Source organism: Podarcis erhardii, assembly GCF_964252035.2.
Source record: "Podarcis erhardii genome assembly, chromosome: 2".
NCBI classification, from domain to species: Eukaryota; Metazoa; Chordata; class Lepidosauria; order Squamata; family Lacertidae; genus Podarcis; species Podarcis erhardii.
The window spans coordinates 65,784,021-65,810,944 of record NC_138498.1 but is presented as its reverse complement, the minus strand read 5'-3'; the positions used below and the strand labels follow the sequence as shown (position 1 = coordinate 65,810,944).

General features: G+C 44.6%; 1 protein-coding gene across 7 annotated transcripts in view; it reads right to left on the bottom strand.

Moving 5' to 3' along the window:
• The window catches only part of GRIA1 (glutamate ionotropic receptor AMPA type subunit 1), a 200,696-nt gene that overhangs the window by 18,825 nt on the left and 154,947 nt on the right, over positions 1 to 26,924 (bottom strand). For all 7 annotated transcript variants that reach the window (XR_014153891.1, XM_081851517.1, XM_081851512.1 and 4 more), the window contains exons 12-13: positions 6,350 to 6,548; positions 5,110 to 5,357 (exon numbers count right to left, since the gene is read on the bottom strand). Coding sequence is in view for 6 of the 7 variants with exons in the window: in XM_081851517.1 (XP_081707643.1) it covers positions 5,110 to 5,357; positions 6,350 to 6,548 (447 nt within the window). In the remaining variant the exon portion in view is untranslated. The remainder of the gene's footprint in view (positions 1 to 5,109; positions 5,358 to 6,349; positions 6,549 to 26,924) is intronic.

The following is a 26,924-nucleotide window of genomic DNA, read 5'->3' as shown; positions in this document are numbered from 1 at the left end:
ATACCTGTAATTTTTAAAAAATGGCAACCTAAATGATTGATAAATGCAGCGCATTTCATGTGCAAAACGTTCCTGAAGGGTTTGGAAACTGCAGCTAGTGTAGATTTTTTGACAGTGAAATCATGAGACTTCTTTTAAGCCATGCTGCCTAGCTCTTGATTTAAAGGCAACATTCCAGCATATCTTGGGAAGTATATTTTGTTATCTGTGAAATTAGCTGTGGAGGCCTTCCTTCAGATTCTATTATCCTGTACTGTGAAATTGTACCCGTACCAAAGCCAGACATTCTATATCAGGCATAGGCAAACTCGGCCCTCCAGATATTTTGAGACTACAATTCCCATAATCCCTGACCACTGGTCCTGTTAGCTAGGGATCATGGGAGTTGTAGGCCAAAAACATCTGGAGGGCCGAGTTTGGCTATGGCTGTTCTATATAATGGTCCTTTTCCCCTCCCCACCTCCTATGGAAACGTAATGGCGCTTTTTTATTCCAGCACTTCCTAGTGCTGATCTGCTGTCAGGTGTTATGTTTTTAGATAACAGTGTTAGAGGGATTTGTTGGGGTTTTAAAATGTTTAGTGTTTGAGGCTGGAAGTAGTCTGGATTTTATATTATAGAAGATAAGGCACATAATGTTCTAGATATGCAAAAAGAATCAAACCATAATAAAGTTCTAACAGCTCAAACAACACAATAATCTGCATAGGTTCCTTCAGCAAGTGCTGTTTTATTTGGGGTCCTAGGATAATCAACAATTTTAATTGGTGCAGTTAGACCAGCCTTCCCTAATCTGGCGATGCCCAAGTATTGTTGGACTCTGACTCCCATGAACCCCAGCCAGCACAGTCAATGGTGGGGTTGATGGAAGTTGTAGTCTAAAGCCTCTGAGAAAGAAGGTAGATACTGCTGCCTTACCCAGCACTTCTCATATTGGATAGCTTTAGCATACTCAGGAGTCAAAAGTTTTGTGTCTCAGTTGTAGAAAAAGTATACTTTTCTGTGCATTATGCAATTTACATTTGGGGTATAATTTTGTGTCAGGTGGTCTCTCTCTCCCATCTCACTGTTATTCTAAAGCAGCAATGCTGCAGCAAGCAAAGGCTCTAGCAGCTCAGACAGCTGCCTGTGGCTGCAAAGCCAGACAGGATGTGTGTGACTGCTGCCATGGAAACAAAGGGGCAGTCCATCCTTATTGAGCACAGGATATGAGCTCAGTGTGTGTCATATGACCTGTACAGGATGTACATGGGTGGAGTTTGGAGTTTCTCTCTGTTTGTTGAAGAGAGCAGACATCTTTACTGTATGACTGCTAAAGACAGGAATAAAAGCATGTAGTTACATTTCTGTCTGTGTCTGATTCCCCTCCCTGGGGATATGCAGGGAGGAGGAGAAGGAGGAGAAGCAGTTGGTGTGTTTTTCTCACAGCCTGAGGAAAATCGCCGGAACGGACCTCGTGTGTTTTTCCTGCCGGGAGTCGCCGGAGGGAGGTCAAAGGAATTCAGCCGGTGCCTGCAGATAGGCACATACCTCTGACCGAGCCTGAATTCCAACACTCACTCCCTGCTGTTTGAACTCCACTGCCTCTATAGAAACAGTGCATATTTATATCAATGTGTGTGTGTGGGGGGGGGGAGACTGCACACCTGAGGCTGATCAAATGATCCATTGCAAGGGGCTCCCATTTCCTCTTGTGCGTTAGTCCCATTGCACGGAGTGGAAAGAAACGAAGCAGTGGTGGCATGTGTGGTACAGCAGAGCTGCACAGATGCCCTTTGAACCCTGGCTTCTCTGCTGGAATGGCTGTGGTGTCAGGGTTGTGCGCTTGCAGTGGCAGGACTGCTGCCACCACCAATCTGGCGTTCCCACCTGTACAAAGAGTACTGCTACTGGGGGCGGGTGGTGGTGGTGGAAGGAAGAACTGGAATTGCTGGGACTGTACTGTGCTGCTGAAAGAAATGAACAAAGATTCTGTGTGGTGTTTTACTGGGACCCTTGCATGTATTACATGTTGTACTTCTGAGTCACATTTGAGACATCACATGTTGGGCACTTAGCGTGTGAGCTGTATTTAAGCTCAAGCAGCGATGATGCAACACAGATGATTATATCTGTATTCTAAAGTGGAACACAGCCTCATTTGTACAGTCATTGTTTAGCAATCTAAGAAGATGTAGTAATCGGTGAACTGAAATAATATTTTAATTCCTGCGTGGGTAATACGGCGTTATAAAGCCCAACGAACTCTTTGTTGTTCTTTAAGTACAGATCATTCTGCAGTACTCAGGTTGTTTGTTCCATGTTTTTCTCCCCTTAAGAGACTAAGTTTGAAGTAATTGGTTCTCCTCTGCAGCTCATACAGCATCTTTCAATATCTTACAGTCACAGAATCCTTGATGAAAAACAGAGTTGGCTGGCACATTTTCCTCTGAAGTGTGTTAGTTTTGTTGGATCTTTGACAAGGAACACTTTTATTCATTTAAATGACTTGGAATAATTGACATACAAGTTTATGGGCCTCTGGGGAGCTTTGCTTAAAGGTTACCACTTTGAGAAAGAAAGCCAATTACAGAATACACGCCTACCTCCCCTGATTCACTTCTCTTTCTAGTTGTGTGTGTGTGTGAGAGAGAGAGAGAGAGAGAGAGAGAGCTATTTATCTATCTGAGAGAGAGAGTGAGTAAAAGTTTCTCCTCTTCTCATTTACATTCCCTGGATTACACACGTTTTGCATGTTCAATGTTCATTTTTATTTAGTATTAATAGGTTAAAACACAGGCACAAATGCATACTTCCAAAAGTACTGTGAGCCATGAAGCAGTGGAAAAGACAAAGAGTAAAATTTCTCATTCTATGGGATGATGTTGCATATTCATATAAAATGGCATGCTCAGTGCACCAAAATAAAAGCATGTGGGGAGGACCAGTGGAAAAAAATATGTAATTTCAAGAGGATCAATTTTACTAGTTCTGTGCTCTCAGACGCCATATTCCTATTCTCTCTCTCTCTCTCCCATCCCATCCCTCTGCCCTCTCTGACCTCTGAGACACCTCTCCTAAGTGACTCCCTTTTCCAGCCAGATCCAGTCCCCTTTCCCTTCCACACTGCTTTCCCTCCTATGCTCTCCATCACTCTGCTTTCTCTCCTGCTGTTCACATGCTAACCTTTCAGCTCTGGAAAGTGCCTTTTGGTAGCTGCTGTGGAGCAGTGGAATTTGCTGTTTCTAGAAATGCCAAACTGTGCCAGCCTCCTCTACTTTTCTCTGTCTATTTATTTATTTAAACAACTTATATAACATTTAATTACAGTTGTCCCTAAGCAGTGCACAAGTAACTCAGGTTGCTGCTGTTTTTAAAGGGAAACCTCCCCCCCACAAGTCAAAACTAGAAATAAAATAAAATAAAAATAAAATGTCCACAGTCAGCACCAGAAGTGCAACAGGAAGGGGTCTGCCTGATCTCAGCTGGAGAGGATCAAATGAGGAGGGGGAGAACTGTATATGGCATCTTGTTCTTCTTGGAGAAAAAGGTGCTGTATACATGCAATAAATAAATAATTGCTTAGTGTTTACTATTCTTAACGCCTGAATTGTGTTGAGGGACTGTTTTTATCAACATGTTGACATTGTTTTGGGTGGTGGTGGTGGTAAATAGTGCCTAATAACTAAGTAAAATAAATACCACTTCTGACAAAATGTTTTCCACACACCACTGATTCTGATCCCAATGACTTCAGTGACCAAATGTCTGTGGACTCTGATAGAAACAAGAATAGAGTCAGTCACAGAACAGAATGCATTCCCTGGACTGCTCTCCTGCAATAGTGCAGAGAGATGCTGCAGGGTGACTGAATAGCATATAATATTAATTTAAACAGTTAAAAGGACCACACACAACAAACATTATGGGAAGGAAAACTGAGACCATATGTTCCAAAGAAGCACCATCAGACCAAATGGAAAAACAAAGTGTCCTCCCTGGCTGTTTCCATTGAGCTGGGAAGTCATGTTAAGAATAACCATATTTGTCTCCCTCTCCTCTCCTCACCTTTCCCCGTACAGAGGATATTTTGAAGAACAGGATAAATCAACCTTTGCATTTTTCTGTTTTCATTTTTTTTCCCCAGAAGAAATGCCGCAGCTTTTTCAATATACACTAAAGATTTTGGCACAGCAGGATTCTTTTAAAATCTCAATTTAAAAATGACAATAGCAATCTCCCTCAGCAAATGTTGTTCTCCTTTAAAACATAAGACTCACATCCAGACCCAAACCCTGCAGCGGCACACAATTCCTGCCTTGCCCTGGTATTGGAGTGTAGGTGAGAGAATCAAGTCATGTATGCCACGTCACTGATCGCTATAGAACTGAACAGAATTGTGTGGATAATAACATGCTGCAAAGTGTTTCTGGTGCGTGGTTAATGCACCGGCACATTATTGTGTGCGTGTTTCTGTTCAGCTTGTCGCTTGTATTGTGTGGCTGTTGTGCATTCCATTTGTGTGTATGCTGCGTGCATGTTGTCTAGTCATGCCTTCCTCTGCAACACTTTGGCCCAGTACCTTGTACCAACTAGGCCTTGGTTGCTAAGGGTAACCAGCTAAGCATAAGAACCTTTGAGCTGTTTTGTTGCCTAGCTAAAAGGAAAACACTTAGCTTTTCCATTTATTCACCCTACACAGATTTGCATCTCTTTGTTCAGACATGCACACACTGAAACACTTTTACCGGTAGAATCCCCCTTTTTTAAAGTTTGAATCCAAACAAGGACTGTAATACATATTGCACAACTCTCATGCACCATAAAACAAGCAAGCTGCGTCAAAGTATTGCTTTGTTAATCAGTAGGCAGTATGCCACACGACGCCAGCTGTAAATACCCAGTTACAATCAATTAAAACATAGGGAGTGAAGTCATTGCAAAAGGGGGCGGAAAGCAGTCCTTGACAAACTGGCTTCACTGTTAAGCAGCAGTCCAGCAGTTCACGTCTCCCACCCACACCCTGAGTATCATTATCTGTATACTGTGGTAATTGAGTCTGGAGGCACATTTATTGATGTTTTGACTGCTTGGGCCGCAGTTAAAGGAGTAACACATTCAGTCTACCTACCTTAGTGGTGAACCTTTTGGCGTTGCAATGCCATAGCCTTTGGAATCCAAGTTACCTCCCACCTTCATGGTGTCACATGGCTTTCTCTGCTCAATGTACTCATTCATGGTAGACTCTAGCAGGTAGGCATACTTCCCTTTGGATCTCCTCACACGCTTCATCCCCTCTTCTGTTGTCGGCACGAAAACAGAGGGCTCAGCTGACTTCATGTACGTCCACATCTTCTCAAAAACCGCTATTTTAGATCTCTGTCCAGAATAGCATAAATCCACTGCTCTTAGCATGTGTTAATAGAGCAGAGATTCATACACCAAGGAAGACACACATTTTGCTGGGCTGCGTGCCCACACATTGCATAGGTAGGGAGAAGAAAGGACTCGGGGCTGGGGGCTGATTCATAGAGGTGAACGGCCTCCACACAATCCCTGCCAGTGAGTATGGGCCGAAACGTATTGCATGGATTGTTGGCGCTACGCAGCTAGGCCTCTGCTGTTGTTTCTGTGATTGCAAGGGCACCTTTTAGGGAACAAGAACTAGGTTGAATGGAATGAAAGAGGGATTTGCAGCTAAAGATGCAAATACTTTGGCAACATACTAGGAACTAGGCTAGGAACGCAACTCCTACAACTAGTACTACACTGAGGCCATCAATCAGTGGCAGAATACATGATATGTAGTGCAGAAGGTTCAAGGTTCAATCACTGGAATCGCCAGTAATTGTGAACTGGTATATCAGGGCCGGGAAAGACTTCCGAAAACCTGTTGCGGGTAGACAGTATTCCAATGGTGGGATTCAATATTACACAGCCTCATGTGATGAACAGTAGGAGCGACTGAAGTGTCACATTTGCACTGCACTCCATAAATGGAGTGGGCTGGCTGAGGGAAGTGAGAAACAGGGGGCATTAGACCATTGAAAGGAAGTGCACTTTGGAGGAGGGGGCCTTGCTACATAAGCTTCCCTTGAGTGTAACACCAATGTATTTACAGCGGGCAAATGGTACCATTAAATTACAGAGCTAACCAAGTACTTATTATTCTCTAAACCTGAGCTGCAAGTCACAGGGTAATTACTTTTGATGCTGCTAAGTGTAATTACTCAGTAATCTGTGGAAGCGTGTAATTATGCCGTGCTTCTGGAGTATTTATGGTATCTGGCAGACCCCGCGTGTGCTGCATTTCCTGAGCTAGCACGAGACTCTTGCTTTTGTATAGTGAAGTCAGAAATAATTTCTCTTACCCTAAAGAATTCTTTAGTAGACCCAGCATCCAGAGTCCCATAAGCAATCTCTGTTTGCTTGGCCAAGTCTTCTGCACTCTCTATGGGAGACACCATCCTCTCTACTGTCAAGAACGCAGCTAGATTGGCGGTGTAAGAAGAGATGATGATCAAGGTGAAAAACCACCAGACCCCACCAACTATACGCCCAGACAGAGATCTGCAGGAAAAGGGAAAAAGAAAGAGTGAAGGTAAATTTAAAGGAGAGGAGTATAAAATAATAAGAGTGCAACCCACAATCTCTGCTTTTGCACAAGCATTAGTTTTTGTGCACTGTTTAGTTTAAAAAGGTATAAATGTGCATGCAATATTAAATGTGCATGCCTGAGGTTATATTAAAAGGACCTATCGTATCTTGTCAAATTTCACCTGTGAGGCCACTTTCCTATATAATGATCAGCATGTGGAGGCCCCTTGAGAGAACAACTGTTCAATGGCAGCTTACTATGTAAATAAACCACTTCCATGTGTCTTGTCTCTACACAGATCCTAAAACATGTCACTTTCATAGATGCATGAGGACAAATTACACGACAATCTTATGAAAAGGAGCTCCACACAAATGATCTTGGCTTGAACAATCAACAGCTGATGAAAGCAATAATAGATTTCAGGAGGAACTTGCAACTAGCATGCCTTTCCCTAATGGTTTTATGTCCACTGAAGTTGGACTAGCATGTGAAGAATATCACCGTAACAATAGCGAAAGACCCAAACACTGGAATTACCAAGAAGAAAAGTTATGGGGTTGCCATCAATGGCAGAAGACAGGAAAGGGAGGCCTCCTGTATCTTGAAGCTTGAATCATAGAGTTGGATGGGACCATGAGGATCATCTAGTCCAACCCCTTGCAATGCAGGAATCTTTCACCCAATGTGGGGGTCAAACCTACAACCGTGAGATTAAGAGTCTTATGCACTACTGACTGAGCAAACCTTCTGTGGAGAGCCTTCTGAACCTGGGTCTCCATGTGTGCAAGAAGTTGCTTCTTCTTTTTAATAGCTGAGATTTGTTTAATAATAATTTTCATTTTACCACTCTGATATAAAATCCAGAACTGTAATTAATCCTAGGGATGATGAAGCAGTAGTGGTTGAAAGGGCAAGTTAATTCATATCCATTGCATGGCACGGATAAGAGTTAAAGGGCTTAGCCCTGCACTGTGTATGTGAATGGTAAAAGCACCCTCCCACGCCATTCCTCTGCTCAGCCCATTACAAAATTGCCAATAGCAGCTCTAGCTATAAAAAGGGAAATGTTGCATTCACACAAGAAGCAACAGCAGTGACATTTTGTCGTCTGTGCCACTTGGTAGCTGGAGTGTCATGATCATGAAGGAACTAGCTGCCCACGTTCCTGAAAAGTTCCTGCGAACTGATATGTGTAACTTAACAGTTGGAAAAATCACACCCTGTTCTAGTTAATCCAGCTGGTAGGAAGTACACACTGTAGGAACCACCAAGACCTAAGCATTGTGCTGGTTTATTTTGATTTGTTTCTTTATTAAATTTCTATACCGCCCTTCATCCGAGGATCACAGGGTGGCTTGCGATACAAAACACAAAAATACATACAATAGTAACCAACAAAAACAATACCCCACTCTCAGTTTAAAACGCTATAGATGGTTCAATTAGTCAAAGCCCTGGGAGAAGAGGAACATTTTTGCCTGGCACCAAAAAATATGCAATGAAGGCACCAGGTGAGCCTCCCTGGTGGCCTAGTTCGCGGTGAATGCCAAACATAGAATTTAAAGATGGCTTTGCCATTTGCATGACGGGCATAGCCAGGAAGTCAAGCTCTGGATCAGCCATGCATTTTGCCCTGCGCCTCTCACTCCATGCTTCGGGTGGGCTGTCAACCTTTTTTTTTAAGCACCACATTTGTGTTTATTCATTGACATGTCATCTGTCACCTCATCCTTGTTGTTTCTCTAATAAACCTTGCAACTATTAAAACAAAGAGTATCTGCTGCAGGGAGAGGTATATTGCAATGCTATCCTAGCTGTGTCTAATAACTCAATGTGTAAAATTGCTCATAATGTGAAGACAAAAGCTATTAGTATGAAATACTGTGCATTCCACTTCTCTTCTGCTTTTTCACAAGTGGGTAAACAAACAATGAAGAATTTAGCTTGGTGTGGCATCCAAATCCAGGATTGCAGTTGGTTTCATGCTAACAAACACTGACTTATTGTTTGTTTATCAAATGTGGTCTTGCAGCAAAATTGACATTTGTGGAATGTTGTTTACAACCTTGGGACTAAAGCTGCTCCTAGCACAAGATAAGGCACAAGGCCTCTAGCCTGGCTAGTTAGCTGAGTTTATAGGTCTCTATGTGCATCAGTCTGTTAGAGCAAAAAAAGCTATGACCATGAGTTGAGACCTCTTAAGCAAAACCCTTCACACACAGCTGATGCTAACTAATAGCTTAGTACATAATAGTTTATGGATGAGCATCACATGCAAATGTAGCCAATGAGATTTATTTCCAGGAAAGTGTGTGTACAGGACTGCAGCCTTAGGGATGCGAAGATTTCTAGCCATTCATAGCTGGCTTTCCCCCAGTTAAAAATCAACCATACTGCAGAACTAGGTTTTCAGAGCTTGCTGTAGAAGAGGAAACCAATGCATTTTAGCTGATCTCCACTATTTAAAAATGTTAAATCAGACTTACTCCTTACACTATGCATTGTTTTTACATCATACTAAAGTCTGCATTTAAATATTGCATCTAAACTCTGGTGCAGCTTCCAAACATGATGCAGTCACCTTCTTTATATCAGCTTGATTTGAAATCCTTTTAGACAAATGCAACTGGTCAGCTTGAGAGAGAGTGAGAGAGAGTGCAAGGGAGAGGGAGAGATGGTGATGGAAATCAGAGAGAACATATGCCCAGTGGCAAATCCATCCTGAATAAATGTGAAACTTAGTTTTGTCTGAAACTGGGGAAATGGAAGAATGACTATCTCATCGCAAGTCCAGATGCTGCATTTGCTTTTGAATTCCTAGAAGAAAGACTCTAAGCATCCAGATACCAGTTGTCAAGGAATGTGGCCAGAGCTTAAAAAGCTATAATGATGGCAGACTAGCAAATATGTTGAGGAACTAAGAATAGAATAATGTGGTGCCAGCTGCTGGGTCTTTATAGATGCCACTTGGACAAGTCACTTAGCCCTCTACACTCCAAACCTGCAAACACCCTGCTAGCACACAGGCCTGAGTTTTTCTAACTCATTTTGTGCCATTGTTGAGGGTCTCGAGGACTTGCTCTCACTACTTCTCTACACCTTCTGTCACCTCAGCGCTTGCCCCAAATGTCAAATGCTTTGAATACATGGCTATATTATGCAAAGTTGCATAAATAAAGTCAAACTGCACAAGTGTATCCATTAGATAGGATAGAAAGATTGGCCTGCATAGTTCATATCAATAGATAAATCTGAACATTTCCACTAGCTGCCCTCTTTGCTCCTTTCTTATCTCTTGGGCCCAGGACCTCTAAAGTTCACTGGCTGCCCACTTTCCCTCAGTCCTCACTGGCTTCCTCTTCTCCCCTCTTTTCCCCAGGCATCTGTCTCATCCACCACCTCCTTCATATACCTGCTTCTCATTCCGCTGCAGACTCTGTCCCTTAGATGGCCGTGTGTTCTAATTTACAGAGGAAAGTCCTCTGTTTGAAGTCTGCTTTAAAGATAAAGAACTCTAAGAAGAAAGAGCAGCATGGACCTTGAAGCTGCCTATCAAATGTTGGCAGACTGAGCAGGCACACAGGCCAACACCAGTCACTGTCTTCTCCCCCATGGTGAGATGTATTGTATTTCTATTTAAATCATAATAATTATTTCTAAATTTGCATCTCAACATATTCACATTTTATGCAGGTTCTGTGTCCACTTTTTCGGTGAGGAATCAGGGGCTGTTCTATCTGCACCCCCCTTCTGCTTGCAGCTCAGTCTCTTGATTCCTTTCCTGTTTGATTTTCCATCTCTCTACCTCCTTCCTGCTTCCCCTCCCATTTCCTGTCAATGGGAAGTACTTGTAGCAAGCGCAGAGGCACCAAACAAGAATAACTTGCTAGCGTTTAATACCATCATTTCTGCTGATGACGGCCACTTCAATCTGACAAGCTGCATTTGCATGCCAAATAATCATATTCATCTCCAGCTGCAAATTATACAGCTTTTCTCCTTTTTGAGAAGCCAAGATATTTTTATGACTTAAATTCCTACAGCTGCAGTTAACTAAATCCCAGCCTTTAGACCTTAGTCATGGTTTTCTTATTCTTAATCACTGAACACCCGGGGGGGGGGGGCAACTGCCTGTCAGTTATATTGATGGCTCACGCTACCAGATTGTATATTGCTGTCATTACTTAGGGGTGGGAGCAGTGGGGATGGGGGAGCACTGTGGACAGTTGGGCTTGGCTTGTTAATTTTGGTTTTGAATAGCTCAGTGATACATAATCAGATGCTGAACCATCATGTAAGCTATTTCCCCCCACTAAGAGTTAAACAACCCTACATTAAAAATATACAATGTTCAATGTCACATTCAATGAAAGGCATGAGTCGTGTGGAGATATCTTGGAGTGGGTGGTTTGATAGTGGGCAGCAATAGAGGAGAAATGGAAGAGGCTGACCTTAGCGGGTTGGGGGATGAGAAACTGGAACCCAAGGAGAACTCTGAACTGGGAGAGGGTCCCAGTGAATTGGGAGGTGGGGAGATATGGATCCATGAGAAGGGTCTAATGCAGCCTTTCTTAACCTGTGAGTCCAAAGATGTTGTTGAACTACAACTCCCATCACCCCTAGCTAGCAAGGCCAGAGCTCAGGGATGATGGGAGTTGTAGTCCAACAACATCTGGGGATCTACAGGTTTAGAACTGCTGGTCTAATGGGCTTTCAGGAGAGTGGCCTGCCCACGCAATATCTGACACCCCAAGTGCAACATCACCAGCCATTGAGGTGACTTTGCTGCCTTCCTTTGCCACCAAAGAGCCTCGCCCCCTTTCTCGGGTGGCACTTGGGGACAAATCCAATAGTGAGCTGGCTCCATCGACTCCACCTTCACCTCCAGGGATGCAGTGGTGACAGTGCTACTGCAAACAAACCCTACATGTGCAGAGTCTACCCAGGAATACCTATTTACTTGCCTAGCCTGAGGCAGCAGACATCAACTGTGCAAATAGCTGTGCCCGCCCCACTCTTCAAAATGAGAGCACAGGGGGAATGTCAAGGGTTGGATCAATGCCTTCAGCCTAGCCATGTGTCTTAGATCTCTGTCATGCTTTATCAGTTTGTAGCCTGTAAGACCCATGGTGAGATGCTATATACTGACTTCATACATAAAAGTGTTAAAACTTCCAACTATGGTGGTAGCTTGAGTTTTGAATCTGACAAGGAAAACCCAGGGGAAAAAGAAGGTACACTCATGAAATGCTAAACCATTATGTTGCAACCAACCTGTATTTTAGATATGTTGGGGGCAAGTTTAGTCTGAACCCTAGTGGTAACATTGAACACATGTTTCCCCCTTTCCTAATATTAATTTTTAAACAAACAAACAAATTGCTCAGCAGATTCTGATTATCTGGCCAACATGAAAATGTATGTTCATATGCATGCATGTACTGTACATCTACACACATAATCACCCTGGGTACTTTGCTGATATTTAATACATTTTCTTTTGAAGGTATCTTAATTGATGGAGGAACAAAGGGATTTCCTCCGCTTGTGGTACACTAAGGATTTGTGTGTGTTTTCCCCTGCATGCAGAAAAATGTTTCATCAATAGCCTGAGGTCTGAATCTTTTTGCACAGGGTGATCCCACCACTCTTGAAACCTAAGGTTTACCTGCTTTGTGTCACAATAGAAGATGCAATGCTGTTTCCTTCTAAGAACTTTGTTCATTAGAGAATAATTATTATCTTCAGCTCAGCTTAGTACTATACTCCCAAAGCACAGTGTCATAAATCTTGACATTTGGATTTGTGCACCTGCCCTTTAGATTTATTCTCTTTCATTGACATAGTGGGTGTTTGGAATAAGGAGGATCTTTTCTCATAGAATCAGGTCTATGGAAGCAATAAGCGGAGGTGCAGTTGTGCAGAGGAGAGCTTTAATTAATGTTTGGATAACTCAATGTGTGTGTGGTAGTGGTGGTGGGGAGAGCAAAGGACCTCTTCTGATGAAATTACCAGATTGGCCAGATGGTTCTTGCACATTATTAAATTTGCTATGTTAGGAAACAGACATCTCTCATTGGGTTGCCCACCTTTTTCTTTTCTTTTCTTACTGCTCCTGTGCCTTTAACGGCAGCTTGATCTGCCAGCATTAACACATGGTGATTCATTTAAAGAAATAAGAAGAGTCATGTTGGATCAGTCCAGCATCCTGTTCTCACAACGATTAGCCAGATGCCTATGAGAAGCCTGAAAGCAGGATCTGAGTTCAACAGCACTTTCCCCTCTTCCATTTCCCAGCAACTGATATTCAGTGGTCCAATGCCTCTGTCCACCATGAATTTAATCCTCTTTGAAAGCTATCCAGGTTGGTGGCCATCACTAGTGGGATGTAGTTCCATAGTTTAATGCTCTATGAAGCACTTTTGTTTGTCCTGAACCCTCAAACCCTTAACTGGATGGCAATAATCTCTAGTATAATTGTCATAGTACAAAAAACCTTCATCTGATCATTTTTATGGATCAAGCGGCTGTTAAAGGCATAAACACAGGTGATGCTGGTCGGTTGGCAACCCTGTCCTCTTGCCTCTTCTTCAACTCTTTTTGGTTGAACTTAAGCAATGGGAATTAGGGATTTGATAACTTTTTTGTATCTATGCAGACTAGTTAAAAAACACAAGTAAAACTTTATCCATCAAAGCTAGGGAAGATTTTTCTTGAAGAAAAAAAAGTAGCAGTCATAATGAAAATAGAAATTATTATTATTATTATTATTATTAGTAGTAGTAGTATTAAGAGTGCTGCTAACTGATGGGGAAATGACTTCTTTGTGCTTGATCTGCAAAAATTTGCACTATATATACTGAGGGCAGGGCATCAGGCAGGTGACAGATTGGAAGATAAAAATGAGAAAATGGCAAGCCAGCAGCAGCGAACATAATTCCACTTTATTTCCTCAGGCAATACAGTATGTGGTTCTCTCATTAGCTCCTCCAGTGCTTCATCCCAAGCTTTAGGGCTCAGACCTAGCACCTGTTTCAACACCGAGGATGGATACCTATGACTAAGTGTGCACATAGGGCAGGATTCAGCTAATGAGCCCCGCTAGTGGCAGTCTGTGGAACGACTTCTGCTAGTGCAACCAGGCTTCCCCATCTGCCATGTGCATGAGAAGAAGAGGGGAAAACATTCTACTTGGCAAGCTGAAATGCTTGCACTGATGGAATGATTGCCATAAAGGTGAAGGTAAAGGGACCCCTGACCATTAGGTCCAGTCGTGGCCAACTCTGGGTGAGCAGGAACCTGAGAATGTTTATAAACCCCATAACCCTGGAACAAGGCATAATGGTGAGGGTTTCCATCCCATTTAAGGTAAAGGGACCCCTCACACCATTAGGCCCAGTCGTGGCCGACTCTGGGGTTGCGGCGTTCATCTCGCTTTATTGGCCGAGGGAGACGGTGTACAGCTTCCAGGTCATGTGGCCAACATGACTAAGCCGCTTCTGGTGAACCAGAGCAGCGCACAGAAACGCCGTTTACCTTCCCGCCGGAGCGGAACCTTTTTATCTACTTGCACTTTGAGGTGCTTTTGAACTGCTAGGTTGGCAGGAGCTGGGACCGAGCAACGGGGGCTCACCCCGTCGCAGGGATTCAAACCACTGAACTTCTGATCGGCAAGTCCTAGGCTCTGTGGTTTAACCCACAGCACCACCCACGTCCTCAATGACTGCCATAGTGCTACACTGAATTGCTCCCATAGTCATTTGGTAAACTGTTTGCATGCATTGATTTTTATTCTGAAGGTAAGAATTTTTACATTCTCAGATGCAGATTGCTCCTTGCAATGCAGAAATCTTCACTCCACTCTCCTCCTCACACCTAATTTGACATAATTTTTCTGCAAGAGCAAGAGTGGAATGGAGATGCCTCATTCTCAAATTATGTCAGGGCCTCTTGTTTTGGTTTAATTAATGGATTAATTCTTTGCATGACAAAGGAAGAACTGTATCACACTAATCTCTCATTTCTGAAAAACAAAACGTAACCTCGCACATCAGACAACTTGCTCTTTGATCTGATCCCCCACTGAAGGTAACTGAAGCTAACAGTACTTTGCATTTACTCGACAGCTTATTACCAACGGCACCAATTCTCCAGCCGAACACACTTAAGATGGAAAGATGAACATGATCATCATGAAATATACAAAATAAATCTCTTTGAAATTTGTTTGAGCAGCTTCTTGAGCCTCCTCCCCACCACCAGCACTCTCTTTCGCTTTGCCTAGAACTTGTTTCTTGTGGAGTATTACATTTAAAACTGACAGCATTTTAATTAGAAAGGCAAATCTGGTCTTCTAAAGCTGCAGCTGCTTAGGGAAGATTTCCTAGATTTGCTGTTCAATTCATTTTTAATAAAGGCTTATTTAGTCAACTGACATATTTGTCACAGGGTGACTTTATGCAAAAGTAGAGAAGGAAAAATGCACAGGGACCTTCCCCTCTCCAGAATTGACGACCAAATACAGTGGTACTTCGTGTTATGCACTTAATCCGTTCGGGAGGTCCGTTTGTAACCCGAAACCGCTCATAACATGAGGCGTGCTTTCTCTAATGGCGCCTCCTGCTGCTGCCGTGCCGTCAGAGCGCAACTTCCGCTCGCATCCTGGGGCAAAGGTTGCAACAAGGGGCATCTACTTCCAGGCTAGTGGAGCGCATAACCCACAGCATTCGTAAGGGGGACAGTACGTAACACGAGGTACCACTGTAAAACCTTTCCGCTTCTAAATATGCAACTTTGTTCTTGTCAATTACTATGAAACTTAATGTGCCAAATGGGGCAGATGCCTTAAGATGGCAGTGCCTTCCCACAACCCCAAGTTGGCACTACTCTCTGTACCACTCAGACTGTAGGAATAGCCCAATTATCACTTTTATGGATCTGAATCCTCATCAGCCATGGAGGTCTGACATAAGGCACATGTTCAAATGCAACTAAAAATGCTTTTACATGCAAGCTGAAGTGTTAAGATAATAATAATAATAAATAATAATAATAAATTTTATTCATATCCCGCCCTCCCCAGCCGAAGCCGGGCTCAGGGCGGCTAACAACAATAAAACAGTACAAAAGTACAGCACAAACAACACTCTAAAATCATTCATTATAAAATTAATTAAATTCAAGCCACTGGCCACCATTGGGCCAGAGCTCCGTGAAGATTGCCAAGGGAGGGAGTCAGGCTGTGCCCTGGCCAAAGGCCTGGCAGGACAGCTCCGTCTTGCAGGCCCTGCGGAAAGATGTCAAGTCCCGCAGGGCCCTAGTTGCTTGTGACAGAGTGTTCCACCAGGTCGGAGCCACAGCCGAAAAAGCCCTGGCTCTAGTTGAGGCCAGCCTAACCTCTCTGTGGCCTGGGACCTTCAAGATGTTTTTATCTGAAGACCGCAAGTTTCTCTGTGGGGCATACCAGGAGAGGTGGTCCTGTAGGTACGAGGGTCCTAGGCCGTATAGGGCTTTAAAGGTTAAAACCAGCACCTTAAACCTGATCCTGTACTCCACCGGGAGCCAGTGCAGCTGGTATAGCACCGGGTGAATGTGATCTCGCAGCAAAGACCCCGTAAGGAGTCTTGCTGCAGCATTCTGCATCCGCTGGAGTGTCTGGGTCAGTCTCAAGGGCAGCCCCACGTAGAGTGAGTTACAATAATCCAGTCTGGAGGTGACTGTCGCGTGGATCACAGTGGCTAGGTCAGGGCGAGAGAGGTAAGGAGCCAACTGCTTAGCTTGGCGGAGATGGAAAAATGCCGCCTTTGTTATAGCTGCAATCTGCACCTTCATGGAAAGGGAGGTGTCGAAGATTACACCCAAACTCTTAACGTACGGTGCTGGCACTAATTGCGCCCCCGCAAGAGATGGCAGTTGCCCCCCCAATCCCATATTGTCCCGTCCCAGCCACAGGACCTCTGTCTTCGAAGGATTTAGCTTCAACCGGCTCCCACGTAACCATCCAGCCACAGCTTCCAAACATCTGGTCAGTGTGTCTGGGGCCGAGTCAGGATGGCCGTCCATCAACAGATAGAGTTGGGTGTCATTGGCATACTGATGGCAACCCAGCCCAAAACTCCGGACAAGCTGGGCGAGGGGGCGCATAAAGATGTTGAAAAGCATCGGGGAGAGTATTGCACCCTGAGGTACTCCACACACCAAGGAGTGGCGCGATGACAATTCCCCCCCAAGCACCACCATCTGTCCCCGACCAGAGAGAAACAAGCACAGCCATTGAAGGACTGTGCCCTGGATCCCCATGTCGGCAAGGCGGTGGTCCAGAAGTTCGTGATCGACCATGTCGAAAGCTGCTGACAGATCTAGAAGAATCAGCAGCCCCGACCCGCCTCGATCCAGCTGTCTACGAAGATCATCTGTTAGGGCAACCAGAGCCATCTTGGTCCCATGACCAGCGCGGAAGCCGGACTGGAATGGATCCAGAGCCGATGTTTCATCCAGAAACCCACCAAGCTGTTCAGCAACCGCTCTCTCAATCACCTTACCCAGGAATGGAAGATTCGAAACCGGGCGGTAATTGGATAGATCTAAAGGATCTAATGATGTTTTCTTTAAGAGCGGGCACACCACTGCCTCCTTCAGTTCCCCTGGGAATGTCCCGGTGCCAAGGGACAAATTGATGATATCCCCCAGGAGGGCCCGCACCTTGTCTGGACACGCTCTAATCAGCCAAGACGGGCACAGGTCGAGAGGACAGGTGGTGGGCTTTCCAGCTCGGAGGAGTCTGTCCACATCAGCTGGGGATATCCGGTCGAAGTGGTCCAATACTGGACCCGAGGACAGTTGAGGGGCCTCCAGTTCCTTTATTGTATCCAAATTGGCAGGGAGGTCATGGCAGAGCAACAAGACCTTCTCCACAAAAAAGTTCGCAAATGCCTCACAGCTGTGTGTCAAATTGTTATTTAAATTTGGCTGTCCCTCAAGGGAGGTTAAAGACCTGATTATACTAAATAATTGCGCCGGGCGAGAGCTAGCGGATGCAATGGAGGCCGAGAAGAAAGACTTCTTAGCAGCCTTCACCGCCATCTCGTAGTTTTTCATAAAAGCCCTATAAGATGTTCTTGAGGCTCCGTCACAGGCACCCCGCCATACTCGCTCTAGTCGTCTGAGGTCCCACTTCATTTTCCAGAGCTCCTCGGTAAACCAGGGAGCCCGGTTTCTGCGGGGTCGCAGAGGGCGCTTCGGTGCGATCTCATCGATGGCTGCCAGGAGCTGGATATTTCAGCCCTCAACAAGCTCAGTCAATGAGTCGCCAGGGGGAGAAAGGTCCCGTAAGGCTTGGCGGAATCTATCAGGGTCCATCAGCCTCTGCGGGCGAGCCCAAATCGGCTCGCCACCTAAGCAGGGTGGGGGTGGAAAGTCAATCCTGGCTTTCAGAGCGTAGTGATCAGACCATGGCACCTTCATCGAAGGAGACATGATCACATCTATACCTACGCCAAAGATCAAATCCAGCGTGTGGCCTGCTTGATGTGTGGGGCCCAAAACAAGCTGGGAGAGCCCTAGTGTCGCCATGGAAGACACCAGGTCCAGAGCCTGTGAGGAGGGAGTGGCATCAGCATGGATGTTGAAGTCCCCCAATACCAATATATTAGGGAACTCCAAGGCTCAGCCAGCCACCGCCTCCAATAGGCCTGACAGGGTGGCTGCTGGTGCGCTAGGTGGCCGGTACACCAGCCAGACAGCCAAGCTCTCCTCAGAGCCCCACACTAGGCCAACACATTCAATGCCGGGGATCGATGGCGATGGTAGAGCCCTGAAAGGACAATCTTCCCGGATTAATAATGCCACCCCTCCCCCCCGGCCCACAGTCTGGGACTGGTGGAGGACGGAGAAACCCGGGGGCGCCATCTCTCGTAAGGTAACTGTTGCCCCTTCACGCACCCAGGTCTCCGTCACACAAGCCAGGTCGACCCCCTGCGAGATAAAGAAATCTCGCAGGGTGGCGGTTTTGTTGCCTATAGACCTGACATTGCACAGCACAAGTGACGGAGGTGAGTAATCCTTGCTCACCCTACCCTCGTCCCTCGGGATGAGGCGCAGATTGGAAGGGGTATGAGCATATCCATATCTCGATTCCCTTCGCCTATAACATCTGCCCCCACCACCATACCTCCCTCGCCCCTCCACGGTAGCAATCCCAAGCCTCATAGTAGCCTCCATTGATGGCAATTAATGTTATTCTTTCACAGCCTAAAACAATAAAACCTTAAAACAATAAAAACAAAAAACAAAAACAATCCCAGAAAACAATAAAACAATACAAATAAAAACTGCAAAAATTACAAATTCATCAAAATCTAACAAATTCCCAAGCCCACCCAAACATCCATCCCACCCCCATATATAAAAAATCTAAAGGGAAAGGAACATTTTAAAACATGTTAAAAAGAACTCTGCACCCCTCCGGGTCCTCCTGGGCAGTAGCAGCATCAGTGGCAACAACCGTCCCTGTGAGGCCCCACCTGGGCCAGATAGTAAGTGGCAGGAGCAGTCCTTTTGAGGCTTCAGGCCCCGCCCCAGGCCAGATGGTAAGTGGCAAGAAGGAGCAGGGCCCTCAGGCACTCACAGGGACTTAGCTACTTTGGTGAAGAAAAAGCACTTGATATGCGTTATAACACTGTGACCAGACGTCTTTCGCCAGTGTGATTTCCATTTATGAAGTTTAGCACATGTTTTCCTGAAACACCTTTTTGATGTGTCTAGATTCAGCCTGGGATAGAATGAAAGCACCTTCTACAGTCTTTGCAAGCATGGTAGTTAATGGATCATTTCCACCTTTCAATTGTTTTAGGAGTTTTTTTCTGGTGTATATGTTGGGTGAGAAACTGTCATTTACTAACGCTGCACTGCTATTATTCTTGAACTTCATTTTAACTCCTTCTGTTGCCTTAATGCAAGTAAACCTCTCCCTCCCTCTGTTGTTTCCTACACCAAATTTTAGCTTTTAAGCTCTTTGGGGCAGGGACCTGTCTCCTTGTACTTGAGGAAATACCATGCATGTTGATGGCACAACATCATCTAGGATTAGAGAGACCCAGGTTCCCCACTCAGCCATGAACCTCCGTGCGTGACTTTGGGTCCATCACTGTCTCTCAGCCTAACTTATCTCACAAACTTCTTGTGAGGATAAAAGGGCAGGAGAGGAAGAACTACATACACTGCCTTGAGTTCTTTGGAAGAAAGGCTGGCTGTAATTGTAATAAATAATATAAGAGAATGGAAAACCCATGACTCTCTTAGCTGATAAGCATTTGTTCACTCGCTGCTTTTAGTGCCTTCTGAGATTTATTTATTTTCATGCATGGCCCACTTTCTTCCAGGGACTAAAAGGTCAATACATCAGATTTCAAGTCTGTCTCTCATCCAGACACTGACCAAACCTTAGATTGATCTTGCTCGCTGAATTACATGCCTTCAGATAATGCTCTCAAAGATGCAGTAGCAGACCAGGGCAGATAATTTGTTCTACTAGCTCAGGATGGTCTACTCTGCCAGCTGCATCTCCAGGGTCTCATGCAGAAATGTCTTTCCCATCACTGGTGGGTTACTGGATCCTTTTAACTAGATAACCTTCTACATGCCAAGCATGTGTTCTACAACTGAGCTAGTGCCCCTCCCTAAATTATAAGCCCAGCTCTTCCATAAATTCCTTTGCATCACACAAAAGATATGACTCTTGCACAGCTCCAGCAGGAGCAAGCCATTTCCAAAGAGAAGCTTTAGTTTCACCAACCGACCAAGAAGGGGTGGGGTGGCCTGGCCTGACATGCTTCTGTGAGTTTAACTGTAGCTTGATCTGCAGGAGGTACTTTTCCTGAACTAGACAGAAGCATCTTCATCAGCTGCTAACATCTGCCAATCAATTTGCTGTCAAAGACACAGGAGGCTGATAAGACAGGATTGCAACCGCAGGAAGCATTGGTATCATTTATCTTTTAAACAGGTAATGACCATGCATGAACTAATGAATAAGCTGCTCACCCTGATTAATCTGAAGTTAGGATCAGAATTAGAATGGATGGAATCATGTCTCCATTACAATGCAAAAGACTTCTGACCCACGCGGCATTGCAATTGGACTCCTGTCTGTGTGAGTTTAATTAAATTTCATGGTTTACTTACTGCACCTTCTTAATGTTAATGACCTTAGACACCTCACTATTTTCAAATCATTGTTTTCTTCCATTTCTTTTCTCTTATGTGAAAAGCTTTCTTCAAGATGAATTTTCGTGGAATGGATTACATCCATTTACTGTTAGTCAGATGTTTAGAAGACTCATTCCCCTTTCCCCAGTCTTATGAAATGTACAGCAGCTTCGGTATGGAGCGAAAAGAAGATTTACACATCTGGTGATAGCCTTCCCCACCCCCCATGAAAGCCCAATTAGCATTTTTGACAGCAAGAGCTGTTTAGTAATCCAGGCAAAGAGACAGAAGGCACAACCTTGGATTTTTAATCCTAAAATGCCATTCACTGTTTATGAGCCCCAGACAAGGCACTTAAAACTACAGTTTGCAGGGGTAAAAAGCCTTTATGTAGATCATAAATGTTTCCCAGTGATGTTTATTTTATTTTCTGCACTTCCATCTGCCCCTCCTACAACACGCTCAGAGCAAAATATATGGAGTTTATGTGTCTCCTATTTTATTCTGACATCCAAAGTCCACACCAGCCTAGACTTTCATGAAGCAAAATGCACCTCATCAAAGATATAGGGTAGGCATAGGGAACCTGTGATCCTGGACTACAGTTCCAATCATCCCTGGTCCCTGCTTTGTCAAACCCAATAAATCACTGGTCCCCCTCCTTTGCCCAACATTCTTCAGAGTCCTCCCAAGCCCTGACAGCCAGGTTCTGTCCTGGGCCCGGTGTTGTTCAACATCTTTATAAATGACTTGGATGGAGGAATGGAAAGGATGCTCATCCACTTTGCAGGTGACTGTCATGGGCCAGGGATTGGCTTCACCTGCTGAGCAGCAGCCTGAAGGAGCAGAAGGCAGAGTGACTTCACCTGCTGCTGATCAGCCTTCTTACTCCTGATGTGAACCAGCTGGCTCCAGCTTTCTTAAGCAGGGTTTCCAGCCTCAGTCGGATGCTGGAAACAATATTTGTCGTTCCTGGCCAGACTTTGCTGCTTCTTGCTTCTCCTGACCTTGGACTCATCGGTTTCTTGAGGCCCGGACCATCTGACTATGTGAACTCAAATACTCCTAACCTTAGGACTGTGTCCAGGCAAGTACCTCCCTGAGCTGGTTGGCTGGCCTCTCCTGCCACTGTGCTCTGCTGTGGTTGGGCAGCACGAGACTACGACAGTGACACTAAACTGGGAGGGGTAGCTAATGCTGCAGAATACAGAACCAGGATTCAAAATGACCTTAACAGATTGGAGAACTGGGCCCAAACTAACAAAATGAATTTTGATAGGAACAAATGTCAGGTTCTACATGTAAGCAGGAAGAGCCACAAATATAAGGTGGGGACGCCTGGTTTACTAGCAGTACATGTGAAAAGGATCTGGGCTCTTAGTGGACCACAAGCTTAACATGAGTCAACATGGAATGAAGGTATCAAAGTTACCGCATGCAGTACATTAAAAGAACATGTTATTATGAAGGTGATGTACAGATGTATCTTTAAATATTTAAATGGCACATGGGGGGTGGAGCAAGCTTGTTTTCTTCTGCTCTGGAAGGTAGGACTTGAACCAATCGATTCAAGTTAGAGGAAAGGAGATTCTGAACATCAGGAATAACTTTGACAGTAAGAGCTGATGAACAGTGGAATGGACTCTCACAAGAGGTGGTGGACTCTTGTGTTGGGATGGCCATCTGTCATGGATGCTTTAGCTGAGAGTCCTGCATTGCAGGGGGTTGGACTTAGACTCTACAATTCTATGTAAGCAACCAGTGCTTTTGTCTATTCTGAGACTTGCATTCTGAGAAGTTTTCAGTGTTATTTCTGTTGCATTTTGAGTATATTTATAAAAAAACAAATTAGAAATCCTTCTGTGATGCCATTAGCTGTATAGTCATCACTTCACTTGATTACTGGATCCCCTGGCAGTCTAGCAGTCATAGCTACGGAGCACTTGGGTAAGGAGCATTTTGGACCTTTTCTGAACACTTTCCAACAAGGAGAAATGATTCAGTTGGCCCTGGATTTATGTGCTTCATTAACAGGAGCTGCAGGTAGAGTATGCTCATGGCAGGTGAAAGTGTTAAAACAGATTGCTCAGCGTAACAATTCTTTGGCTAAGCGTACTGATTTTGTGAATGGGATCATTAGTCTACTAGACAAAGGCACAGTTTTCAGATGCCAGCTACTTATCCACATCTCTATCCTGCTGTTGCTGTAAAGTACTTTTAATTTGAGTCACAGGCAGTTTAGGTCTCTGTTGTTTCCTGCGCTTCTTCTACAGCCTTTAAAATTAACATTCCTCATCTTCCACTCCATGTATGGCTTCCCTATTCTTTGTGATCTATTTTATCTGGGATACTGGGATACTGAGAGAATGAACTAGTATTTGCAAAGGATTCTGAAGCCCTTTAACGGAAGAGGCTATCCATTTTACACTTCTTCAGGGTCTTTTATCTGAGGATCAAAGCATGATGCGTCATCTATACCAGTGGAAAACAGAGGCTCCTTCTTCGGATATGAGAATAAGCAACAATTCTCCTAGGGTACTAGGCAAATGTTAGAACTGCTTGTTGAGGTTTCTTAATCGGAACAATATTAAAGGGAATACACACAATCTTAGAATCATAGAATCATAGAATCATAGAGTTGGAAGAGACCACAAGGGCCATCGAGTCCAACCCCCTGCCAAGCAGGAAACACCATCAGAGCACTCCTGACATATGGTTGTCAAGCCTCTGCTTAAAGACCTCCAAAGAAGGAGACTCCACCACACTCCTTGGCAGCAAATTCCACTGTCAAACAGCTCTTACTGTCAGGAAGTTCTTCCTAATGTTTAGGTGGAATCTTCTTTCTTGTAGTTTGGAACCATTGCTCCGTGTCCGCTTCTCTGGAGCAGCAGAAAACAACCTTTCTCCCTCCTCTATGTGACATCCTTTTATATATTTGAACATGGCTATCATATCACCCCTTAACCTCCTCTTCTCCAGGCTAAACATGCCCAGCTCCCTTAGCCGTTCTTCATAAGGCATCGTTTCCAGGCCTTTGACCATTTTGGTTGCCCTCCTCTGGACACGTTCCAGTTTGTCAGTGTCCTTCTTGAACTGTGGTGCCCAGAACTGGACACAGTACTCCAGGTGAGGTCTGACCAGAGCAGAATACAGTGGCACTATTACTTCCCTTGATCTAGATGCAATACTCCTATTGATGCAGCCCAGAATTGCATTGGCTTTTTTAGCTGCCGCTTCACACTGTTGGCTCATGTCAAGTTTGTGGTCAACCAAGACTCCTAGATCCTTTTCACATGTACTGCTCTCAAGCCAGGTGTCACCCATCCTGTATTTGTGCCTCTCATTTTTTTTGCCCAAGTGCAATACTTTACATTTCTCCCTATTAAAATTCATTTTGTTTGTTTGGGCCCAGTTCTCCAATCTGTCAAGGTCGTTTTGAAGTGTGATCCTGTCCTCTGGGGTGTTAGCCACCCCTCCCAGTTTGGTGTCATCTGCAAATTTGATCAGGATGCCCTTGAGTCCATCATCCAAGTCGTTGATAAAGATGTTGAATAAGACCGGGCCCAAGACAGAACCCTGTGGCACCCCACTAGTTACTCTTCTCCAGGATGAAGAGGAACCATTGATGAGCACCCTTTGGGTTCGGTCAGTCAGCCAGTTACAAATCCACTGAGTGGTAGCATAGGCAAGTCCGCATTTTACCAGCTTCTTTACAAGAATATCATGGGGCACCTTGTCAAATGCCTTGCTGAAATCAAGGTAGGCTACATCCACTGCGTTCCCTTCATCTACCAGGCTTGTAATTCTGTCAAAAAACGAGATCAGGTTAGTCTGACATGACTTATTTTTCAGAAATCCATGCTGACTATTGGTGATCACAGCATTCCTTTCTAGGTGCTCACAGACTGTTTGCTTAATGATCTGCTCCAGAATCTTCCCTGGTATTGATGTCAGACTGACTGGGCGGTAATTATTTGGGTCCTCTCTTTTCCCCTTTTTGAAAATAGGGACAACATTTGCCCTCCTCCAGTCTGCCGGGACTTCGCCTGTTCTCCAGGAATTCTCGAAGATGACTGCCAGTGGTTCTGAGATCACATCTGCCAGTTCTTTTAATACTCTTGGATGCAGTTCATCTGGCCCTGGAGACTTGAATACATCTAAACTAGCCAAGTATTCTTGTACTATCTCCTTAGTTATTCTGGGCTGTGTTTCCTCTGCTGAATCATTTGCTCCAAATTCTTCAGGTCGGGCATTGTTTTCTTTATTAGAGAAGACTGAGGCAAAGAAGGCATTGAGGAGTTCAGCCCTTTCTGTGTCCCCTGTTTGCATTACACCATCTTCTCCTCTGAGTGACCCCACTGTTTCTTTGTTCTTCCTTTTGCTACGAACATACCCATAAAAGCCTTTTTTGTTGCTTTTAACCTCTCTAGCAAGCCTGAGTTCATTCTGTGCTTTAGCTTTTCTGACTTTGTGTCTACACGTGCTGGCTATTTGTTTGAATTCCTCTTTGGTGGTTTCCCCCCTTTTCCATTTTTTGTACACATCCTTTTTTAATCTTAACTCAGTTAAAAGTTCTTTAGATAGCCACCCCGGCTTCTTTAGGCACCTTCCATGTTTCCGTCTCATTGGTATTGCCTGAAGTTGTGCTTTTACTATCTCCCTCTTAACAAACTCCCAGCCATCATGAACTCCCTTTCCTTTTAATATCACTGTCCATGGGATCTCACCCAGCACTTCCCTAAGTTTTATAAAGTCGGCTTTCCTAAAGTCAAGAAATTGAGTCCTAGTATGCTTGGCTGCTCCTTTCCGCTGTATAGTAAACTTCAGAAGAGCATGATCACTCGCGCCTAATGATCCTTCCACTTCTACCCCACTAACCAGGTCATCAACATTGGTTAGGACCAGATCTAAAATGGCTGTTCCTCTTGTTGCTTCTCCCACTTTCTGGACAATGAAGTTGTCTGCAAGGCCAGTGAGGAATCTGTTTGACCTTATGCTCTTGGCTGAGTTTGACATCCAGCAAATATCCGGGTAATTGAAGTCCCCCATTACTACTATCTCCCTTCCTTTTGCATGCTTGGCCATCTGTTCCAGGAAGGCCTCATCTATGTCCTCCGTTTGGCTTGGGGATCTATAGTAAACTCCCACAATGAGGTCCCTGTTATTCTTCTCTCCCTTAATTTTGACCCAAATGCTCTCACTTTGGCTTTGAGGTTCTAAATCTTGGATCTCTTCACAGGTATACACATCCCTGACATATAACGCCACTCCTCCTCCTTTCTTGTCTGGTCTGTTTCTCTGAAATAGATTGTAAGCCTCCATTATTACATTCCAGTCATGGGACTTATCCCACCAGGTTTCAGTGATGCCTATTATGTCATATTTAGTTTGCTGTACCAAGAGCTCAAGCTCATCTTGTTTATTACCCATGCTTTGCGCATTAGTGTACAGACATTGAAGTCCATTAATCATTCCCCCGTGTCTCTTATTTAAGGATTTTTTCCTCCCACCACTAGGTCTGCGTGCTGTTTGCTCCATTTGGTCTATGACATTTGGATGATCATCTTCATCAATTGATAGACTCCTACCTTCAGGAGCACTGTCTTCCTCCCCCACATTAGTCAGTTTAAAGCCCTCCTGATGAGGTTTCTGAGATTTTTGGCAAAAACATTCCTCCCAACCGTTGTGAGGTGCAGCCCATCTCTTGCCAGAAGTCCATCTTCAAGAAACTGCAGTCCGTGATCTAAGAATCCAAACCGTTCCTGTTTACACCATTTGCGAAGCCAGCTGTTCACTTCCACTATTTTTCTCTCTCTCCCTGGGCCACGTCGTTCAACTGGGAGGACAGATGAGATGACAATTTGTGCATTTAATTGCTCCAATTTCCTGCCCAGAGCCTCATAGTCTCTTTTGATCTTCTGGAGGCTATTGCTTGCAGTGTCATTGGTTCCCACATGAACCAAGAGGAAGGGGTATTTGTCAGTGGGTTTTATGATTCCTTGCAGTCGTTCAGTTACATCTTGGATCTTAGCCCCGGGGAGACAGCACACTTCCTGAGACATCTTGTCAGGCCCACAGATCACTGCTTCTGACCTCAAAGCGATTGTGTATTTCTAAACAATCAGAGCGAACCCTGGGCC